The 9,749-nt window shown below is 40.4% G+C and overlaps 2 protein-coding genes across 2 annotated transcripts in view; one reads left to right on the top strand and one right to left on the bottom strand.

Moving 5' to 3' along the window:
* chic2 (cysteine-rich hydrophobic domain 2) overlaps positions 1-4,882 on the top strand; it is a 9,515-nt gene extending 4,633 nt beyond the window's left edge. Inside the window, exon 6 of the mRNA XM_032535231.1 lies at positions 1,807-4,882. Within this exon, the coding sequence (XP_032391122.1) occupies positions 1,807-1,857 (51 nt within the window). The 3' untranslated portion in view covers positions 1,858-4,882. The remainder of the gene's footprint in view (positions 1-1,806) is intronic.
* Positions 4,883-5,446: 564 nt separating this feature from the next.
* On the bottom strand, positions 5,447-8,064 carry LOC116706548 (uncharacterized). Its single transcript, XM_032543461.1, has 6 exons — positions 7,792-8,064; positions 7,497-7,642; positions 7,302-7,363; positions 7,071-7,184; positions 6,152-6,250; positions 5,447-5,717 (listed from the first exon to the last, which is right to left on the bottom strand). Exons 1-6 carry the CDS (start codon positions 7,921-7,923, stop codon positions 5,539-5,541), a joined length of 732 nt encoding a protein of 243 aa, XP_032399352.1. The 5' UTR covers positions 7,924-8,064; the 3' UTR covers positions 5,447-5,538.
* Positions 8,065-9,749: the final 1,685 nt, after the last annotated feature.

Genomic DNA, 9,749 nt, shown 5'->3' with positions numbered 1-9,749 from the left:
GGACAAAATGTTGCATTTACTAGTAAACTGGTAAACTTTGAGACCGAAGTATAACCAACTGCTATCTGTTGAATTTTCCTCACGTTACTCTGTCCTCTGTGATTGTCTACGTCTAGAAACTAAGCTGCGCGGTGAAGGGAACAACTTTGACTGGCACATGATCCGACATTGGTTTACGGAGCGGTAGATTGGTTTTGCAAAAAAAACAGAGCGTTCTATGAAATAACGCATTTAATTAGGGCTGCACGATTATGGCCAAAATGATAATCGCGATTATTTTGATCAAAATTTTGATGGCGATTATTCTCACGATAATTTGTTGATTTTAACCAAAACAAATTTTATTGTCACATAGGCTATTTATAACTGGAGAGGGAGTGTGATGGACGCTACTCACAGAGAGACGACTGACTCATTATGAACGGGTCCAGCACGGGTCGAATGGCGGATACACACGTCGTGTGTATTAAACGTCTGTATCATCACTGCGCTGCATTTTTATGAACTATGATATCTGGCCATGGGTCACATCTCTGGCCCAGGTCCAGCAGCTCCGTCTCACACGCTGTTACTCTACCAACTGAAGTTAGCTGCATTCAATAACTTCTTCTGTGTTCTTCGCCGTGGCGCCGCGATAACAGAGTTACCCGCGGAAACACTGGTACAAATACAGGTTTGCCCCTCATACTTAACAATATCCAGCTGGTGTTAATGAAATTAAAACTGTAGACAAATATCAGAAGTGTGGACCGCGGCCGCTGGTGGGCGGGCGCGGAGAGTAAGAGAGAGCGTAGAAAGATCCACACAGACCGCTTTACAACAAATGGGTCATTAACGCAAAATTAACCTACCCATACAACAGCATTGCAGCGGATGCGAGGACATTAGCACCGGTGCGTCCTAGAGAGCTACGACGCTACTACACAGCTAACACGCTACTAGCACACTAGCACTGGTCACTGCTGTTTCTGAAAAACAACAAATGACAAAGTGTTGCGTTTACTGGTAAACTGGTAAACCTTGAGACCGACGTATACCGACTGCTATGTGTTGAGTTTTCCTCACGCTACTCTGTCCTCTGGGACTGTCTACATCTAGAAACTTAGCTGCACGGGGTGCAGTGAACTACTCTGACTGGCTCAGAGCAGACGCTTTACGGAGCGGAGATGGCTTTGCAAAAACCCGGAGCGTTCTATGAAATGATGCTTTATAAAAATAATCTCTCTATCATCAGCAAATTTGATCGTGGGAAGTCCAAATCGTGATTGCGATTAAAATTCGATTAATTGTGCAGCCCTACATTTAATCACTCGATCAATTTGATTGCGGGAAGTCAAAATTGTGATCGTGATTAAAATTTGATTAATTGTGCAGCCCTAATCATGGCTGCAATAATTTTCTCCTCAACACGCCCTATCTCACAATGTTAACAGAAGTGCAAAATAATTTGTCTATCTGTCCTGTAATTTTGCTTCAAAATTCAATGTCTTCTACTTTGGCTCATGCTACACCCTTCCCCCAAGTTTAATAAAAAATTGGGCCAGTAGTATTCCATAATCCTGCTGACAACAAACAAACAAAAATAACTGAAAACTTAACCTCCTTGGCAAAAGTAAAGAATGAGCAGTTTGTGTTTTTCCACATTGTAATGTTGGTTTGAACATGGCCTTACACAATCAACGGAGGGGTGGGTGATAATGCATACTGTCTTATCTTAATACTTTCGTAGAAACTCTGTTGCACAATCCCTATTGCTTGAAAAATCTGTATCTTCTTGTAATCATCTTTCTTTCTTATCTCCTGCAGGTAATCTTAATAGAGTTCTTACCTAAGATCCCCATCTTCAGACCAGACTAACCCTATTGCGGCTGATCTTAAACCTCCACTGCTGCCCAGCTCCGAACCACAATGGCTGTCAAGCTCTTGAATGAACACCCCAATCCTTTTGTTTACAGGGTAGCATTGATCCTCCCTCTTTTCTCTTTAACCTGTTCTCCCACACATACCTTCTCTTCACCCTTGTTTACAAACCCGGCATCCCAACACTTGTTTTTGGAGTGAATTCACCATTGAGTCACGACCACGATCATCGGGCAAGCTGGCACACTGTTCAGCCATGCTAACCTGCACCAGCCTGTGGGAGTTTGGGAGAACCAGCCATGGGCAGCGTTAATGGATTTTGGATCTTAAGCTGGAGATTGGACTCTCAGATTGAGTTCTCTGAGCTATGACTGGAATTTTGTCACTTGTATTTCCCCTAACCTAAGCACAGGGCACAGTCAGACCATGATGAAAATAATCACTTTCACGTGACAGTAGGTGATACTGTCACACCGCCAACTTCACCTGCAAAAAATACACCCCAGTGCTTTTGTAACAGTTAGTGTGGTGCTCTAGATCATTACTAGAGGCTGTGGAGGCAACATAACATGGAACTCCAAAGGAACCTTTATCCAAATCAACTCCGTAGCAAACAAAACAGATTAGTCCTACAGAAGCATGTTGGGCCACAGCCAGAACAGCTGAACTCAAATGTCCCTCTTCTCATTAACTACCAAACATCCTCTCGCCTCCTTTTACATATCTGCACACTTCACTGTGCATCACCCCTAACCCAGTGACAATCACACACTCTGACTGTACTCTCCGTAGTGTGAATGGGTCTTTATGCTACACAGTTTACTTGGAACATTTTGTTTGTAACATTATGTGTGTCAAGGTGATGGGCTGGCTGCCTAGCAACTGCTCCTGACTCGCAGTGGAACAAGTAAGCTGAAAGGAAAGACACTAGTGATGAAGAAGAAACAATTTTTTTTTTTTAAAGTATTTCAAGTTTTGGTGAAAGAGAGGCAATCAATACTTCACTGTTGTGTGTGTGTGTTTCTTTCTGAGAGAGAGAGAGAGAGAGAGAACTATAAGCAAATAAGAGACAAATCAGACACAAAGAGATACTCTGTAAAGCAGGGTTCTTCCTTTGACGCATTTCTTTGCCATAACCGATCGTTGTTGTAATTTAATTTAATATAAATGCATGAGTGCGCATAGAATCTGTGCATTTGTGAAAGGGGCCTCAGTTGTTGTTTTTTTTGCAAAGGTATGCCATGGTTGCTTCCTTTTTGTCTTTATGGTCATGTGTCAACACTAAAACACACAATCACTTTGTCCTTAACACCTTCAAATGGCCTCTCTTCCATATCTGCTGACCTAGGCTTACTTATATGAGTGTTCAAGTTAACAATGTGGCTTTTCTGAGAAAGTTACTCTGCTTTTGATATATTCTGACCCTTCACATTCAGAGGTCTGGAGTGACCAAGAACGTCCTTTTTATTAGGTTAGGTAATAGCAGGGTTCTGTATCATGAAGCAGGATCACTAAAGTTAGCTTAATAACTGCACTGAGTAAAACCAGATTACACCCACATAAGAAATGTGGACTTCAAGCTACACTAATCAGTGTTTTTATATTAACAATAAAAAATGACTGTAATGTGAAATGGGTTACTTGTAATAATGTACTACCTACAGATAATTTTCACCCAACTCTGTCATCCCCCTCTGCTCTACGGAGCGTTTTAGCATCTTTCAGCTCATTGTTTTGACTTTCTGGCCTGCAGCAGCAGGCTGATATTTTCACACTAGCTGCTCTGTATCAAACAACAGACACACAGTGACTAGCTGGTGAACGAAGGGGAGCATTTAGCAGCTAAAGATATTTCCCATAGGAGTTAATGATAGTGATGGCCAAATGAAGCTTTGTGAACCAGTGTCTTTATTTTCTGAGCCCACTAGATGGCTCTCTTTGTTCAACAAAGGGTTGAGAAAACACTGAATTGCAATGCCTTAGGGCTTTCTCTTAAAAGCAAGAGCACCATCTAGTGGGCTCAGAAAATAAAAACACTGGTTCACCAAGCTTTATTTGGCCATCAATGGAGACCAATAGTGGAGCTAATAGGAGAATGAAACAATTTATCAAGTGTCCGGAAACCTGACCCCAATTGAATGTTAAGGTTGCAGTTTGCTAACACGTTAATTACTTTAGTAATCTAGCTGTCTAACAATCCTGCTTCGTTATAAAGGCCTAAGACAATTTAAAAACAAGCAACGTTATAGATCACATCAAAAAGCAAATCTCAGTTTAAATGAAATGTACAACCAAATGCCAGAAAAAAGGTGATGGTATAGATGTAGCTTTTCACTGTCAGCATCACCTCTTGATTTATAAAAACATCCAGAGACTGAGATTGAACAAAGGCACTTTGTTTTAGGTCACACAGCTCCAGTGATTATGGGTCACACTCAGGGGATTATGCTTACAACAACAAAATGTAGTATTGGAAAATCTCACTGTCAGGTATGTTCCAAAGTTATATCAGGGGGTCAAGTATTCTGCACAGATCACATTACTTGAAAAAATTGGAGTATGTTATAAAATTGAAAACTGCCTCTAAAGACAACTAACCTTTCTGTGGTCTTCCTGTTGAGTTGGTAAAGGAAGCACATCTTCCATGGACCCACAAAGCTCAGACATTGTTTTGGTTTAGATGTTAAAAGACCCAAATTCACTCGATAACCACTGGGTTGCATATTGGTTCATCAGTCACCTTTCTATATTTTTGATTGTGATCCGTTCTATGTAAATCAAGGCATAAGACCATATGCAGATATTTGTGGTGTGTCTGCACGGTGTATGAAGATGCAAATGTTCTTCGTAGATCTCAGACTGTGATTGAACCCTGCACAGAAATTGAGTCCTTTTTATATAATCTTGACTGGTTTGTGTGTTTGTGTGCATGCAGGTGCGAAAGATATGTACATATGACTCATGAGCAGGTGTGCAGTAATAAACTACCAATAAACAAGGCTATGGACATCCTCCTCTTTAACTCAGTGTGATTTCTTTCCCGTTTATTGACAAAGTTTCTATGCAGACTATCGGCCAGTCAAAGTTACAGGAAATCTAGAAACAATAAGTAAAAGGTGCCTGGATTTGCTGTTTTAGTCTAGTTTTGATTAATCCCCCACCGATGAACACAGCTGCTTTCATCGCAACAAACATGGGCAAGCTTGGACTAGCCAAGGTCAGTTATGTTTCCATCGGCACGTCTAGTTTTTTTGGCCTTGTGGTGCCTATGCCTGTTTCCAGGGGCCTATGGCCCCTGTGATCGGCCTGAGGTAGAGTCAAAGGTCATAAGCAGGGCTTACCTGCTACAGCCAGGGGTGCACCGTCAAGAGAGGCAAACCAGGCAATGTTTGTTTATACAGTGCACAGCTGCTGCATTGTTGCTGATTGTCAAACATTGGGATGATGTAGATTTTACCATATATTATATATTTTATATACATCTTGAATTAAGATTCAGCTGGTGTTGCATTTTGCAAATGCAATGTGAATTTGTCAAATGATAGATACTCTGAAAAAACAAGTAGTAAAAAACAGAAAAGTCATAACTTCAGATTAATTTATTTTATTGGCAGAATTCTCTATAGACAGACATGGCCTCTTCATTATTTAAGGCATGGCATGACATTAGTGAAAATGTTAATTTTCTTTTAATCCAGCTAGGCCATTGGAGATCATTTTGAAAAGTGACTGCATTCCACCTTGACTGTTGATAATTCTCTCAAAAAGGCTGAAAACTTCAGAGCCCAGGCCATTTATTAAATTGGTTAGATCAACGGCCTCAGTTTCTTGGGAGTGAGAATCATCTGGGCAAAACCCTGTGAGGTAAACAATTAAATAAATCAATTTCATGTATTCCAGGGAAGAGGATTTCATGAATGCACAACCTTATCAACCATGAAACTGAACAGTATAAGGCAAAGACAAAAAATAGAGGGTTAAAGGTTAAAGTGGGGATAATTGACTTGTGTATGACTGTCCCACGTAAACATTTCACTAAGGGCTATGCTGTTTTGTGTTTGTGCATAGTTACATCACAAGTAAATATTGCTGCAGCTCCTGTGCAAAAAGAGGCCCTTTTGACTGTTAAAAGTGCAGGTGCATTCTGTATTCACACGTTAAAAACATTAACCATTAAACATGCCATTAGGAAAAAGTGAAAACTGAGCATACTCAAAACCTCAGGGGATATCCTTTTCAAACATATGGCTTTAAAGCCTTACAGCAAGTTTATATGTGTGAAAGTTCATACCTCTTTCTGGGTCCAGGATAGAAGGTGCTGGTAAATTCAGACATTCTACCTGCTTGGTAAACTCTTCCAGCTCAGCAGCAGTCACCTTATTTCTCTTGCCTGAGAGAGAGAAAGTGCAAGCAAAGGACCTTTATATATATATATATATATATATATGTAAACTGTATTTATCATGGAATGTTGAATTGGGTTAGAAAGAAAACACAAATGTATATTCTAATTTCAGATGATTTTGTGAAATGTTGGACACAATTTCACCCCAACAAATCACTGATCTCTTGAAAATAGCCAAAACGGTTGGGAACCATTCAATTCAATTTTACTTATAGTATCATTGGTTTTAAAATGTACCAATGTGTTGTGTTTCAGAATGTTATCTGCTTAATCTGGGGCACCCAGATTGCTCAGCTGGTAAAGCAGGTGACCATATATAGAGGTTGACTCCGGCCTGCGGCCCTTTGCTGCATGTCATTCCCCCCTCCCTTTCCCCTCACATGTCTTCTGCTGTCCAAAATTAAAAGCTGAAAAATACCCGATATGTAAAAATCTTAATCTGAAAAGTAACAGCTGTCAGATGAAAGCAGTGGAGTATAAAATATACTGAGTTACATGTGAAACAATAGAACATTGCCAACCAGGTATCTTAATCTATGGCAGTATTAGACTACCATTGCTTGATGACACTATTGGATTAACATTGGATTAGATTTTTGTATTAGGTTGACAAAAGTACTTTGATTTGTCAGGTATTTGTCTCAACCGACTACAGAAACATGTTGTACAACAAAACATCCACCCCCAGTTTAACCCATTCCAATGGTATTCCCTAAGAACACATTAGACCTGCTTTAGGAATTAGTGATATCATTTCTTTTACATTAATTTGATCAGTCTGTATGCAAATAAAATAAAATCTTACTCAGGAGTTGGAGGCCGCTGTATTTTCGTCCTCCAATATCGTACTTTATGTAGGAAGCAATGCAGTCAGGGCAGCCAGTAGTCAGTAGAACCTCTGAACCATTGAAAGGTTGCACTGGGGATACACACATACATAAACACACATCCACACATACACAAAGTCCACATTTTTTTGTTCAGGTACATGGTCAGTCAACATGTTTGTGCAGTATCTTTGATCAATATTACTCACCTATAGACAGTGTGTTGTTTTCCAAGGTCATCTTAGTGGTCAAAGTGAAGCAGCGGCCAAACCTTTCATAAGTAGACATTTTAAAAGTGAAATTACCCACTGACATGTTTTGAAATTGGGAAAGAACATCACAGGATTCTCTGTGCAAGACTCTGGCTCCAATATAACCTGAATTAAATTAGGGCTTGAAATTACATTTTTTGAGACTGAAAAGCATTGACGGTATCACTCTCCTCAGCAGCAGTGATTTCCACCCTTGCGCTCTCCACAAACATCTTTGTCAGCAATTTGGATGCTGGGATGTTTGTGCTTTCTCCTATATACGTCCACTTGCCCAGCAGCTGAAACAGACAGTGTCTTGCTTAAGTGCACAAGATGACAAATGGTCACATTAAAGATTGCGCCAATCTTTTGAAAAACAAATTGATCCAACATGCAGAAAGTGAGATTGTGAGCGAGAGGTGACAAGTGAGATGAGAGAATATCTAACCTCTTCTGTTCCGCTGATTTCAATTGGTTTGATCAGACTCTCACAGCTGCTCACAGGGGCTGATTGTCCACTGGACAGGAGACTGAGCACAGCCACAGCAACATGAATAAAACTCATCATGGCTCGCCACATCTACTTGCACAAAGATCCTAAATCTGTGTGTCCTTGCGTACTGCACTGATCGTAGCTTCGAGCTGGTTGTGGCTGCTTTAAGCCAAAACTGGTGCAGTTCAGACGAAGTTCAGACGTGTATAGTCATGAGTTGTTTGCACATGTTGCAATCAAGTTTAAAGGTCAATGATGAAATATGTATTGATTTTTTTTTCCAGATAACTGAATAAGGAATCCAACATTTGGAACATGACAAAGTGTTGATGTCAGATACTTCATGCTTACTCTAAAAGAAAGACAAATAACAAAAGCTGGGAAATTAGTAACCAGATGCTGCAGCTGGTTTGTTAACACAAAACTGTCTGAAAAGCCTTTCTTTCAAACTTTAGAAAAGGGCAGGTGCTTTCAAAAAAATACCTGGCAGATGATTGGATGAACCCCCTGCCTATCATGTCCACCATGTTGTTTTGAACAAACAGTTGTGGCCGTCACACACACCTACCACGTCCTAAACTGCCAGTAGCTCCTCACCGGACGCTGATTGATTTGGTCCGCTGCTGTTCGGACACACACATTACTTAAAGCCTGACAATTCTCATGTGATTTTGTGACATCGTGAGAATCCAGCGGCTGTGCAAGGAAAGGAAATTAGAGTGATAAAACCAAAGATGTCAGCGATTAAATTGCTTTGTGTCCCTCCAAGTCTAGAGACCAAGATACCCCATCCACCCCATTTGTCCTATGATGTTACCTATTGTGGAGTTGCAGCTCGCAACGTCTTCAACTCTTTGGTTTTCCAACTCTTGCCAAAATACTCTACCTAAGGGTAACAATTTAGCAAGCTAGTGAGTGGGTAACGTAATGTTGGAAATGCATAATGACAGAGGAAAAGGATGAGGCTGTTGGGAATAGCAAAATTTTCTCAAAGGTTGTCTTTTCATGTGCAAGCTTCCCACCCTCTCCATGAGGACCTATTGGTATTAAAGGAGGCATTGTTCCTTCCATGCTTCTTCCCAAAGTCTACCATCAACTCTTTAGTCTTGCTGACATTCATGTGTAGGTTGTTGTCCTGACACTAGTGGGTTAGGTGCTCTACTTCTTTCAGGTATAGGCCATTGTCCACCATCCCAACTCGTGAACTTGGAGCTTTCATAAAATGTCCACTTCAGACGTCGTTCATATTGACTCCTTCGTGAACACAGAAAATAATTCCCCATTTGAAGGCAGGATCATTCTGCCACCAGCGGTTTCGGTTTAACTATGGCTGCTTTCTGATCCAAAGAGTACAGAACAGTACAGGTCAGTGTGTAATTTTTGTAGTTGTTCATTATCAAAATTTCTATTACCCTTCACAAACTTGTCTGCAGCGGACTGGGACAAAAAAAAAAAAGAAATCAACCTGGAAATTTTGTGGTAACGTTAACACTTTGGATACGTTGTTGTTACTGTGGGAATTTTTCTCTACTGAACTGAAATATTGAAACAAAAACTGATACCATTATAAAACTTATTCTATTGAAATGTATATAACTTGTGAATAAATGTGTTTTGATTCATATAAAAGACGTACCCTGTCGTTTTTTAGCGAGGCCCAATGACTGTTGGGTAATCTTGCTTGTGAGCTTCAGACGAAGTGATGTTCAGTTGTTCCCTACACAGTTCACTTTGAACAGAACATGTTTGCTCTCTATTGTTTGTAATCTTACTCAACATGGTGGGATACCCTATGCAGTCCACTCAGGGAACTACTAGGTGATCGGAACACACCCATTATGTTGCCATAGCAACCTTTTTATCAATGCCACAAATGCCCTAGTTGGAGCATTATCCATAGCAGTGTTTCTCAA

Source organism: Etheostoma spectabile, chromosome 2, assembly GCF_008692095.1.
Source record: "Etheostoma spectabile isolate EspeVRDwgs_2016 chromosome 2, UIUC_Espe_1.0, whole genome shotgun sequence".
In the NCBI taxonomy this organism is placed as follows: domain Eukaryota; kingdom Metazoa; phylum Chordata; class Actinopteri; order Perciformes; family Percidae; genus Etheostoma; species Etheostoma spectabile.
This window is presented reverse-complemented; position numbering and strand designations above follow the sequence as displayed.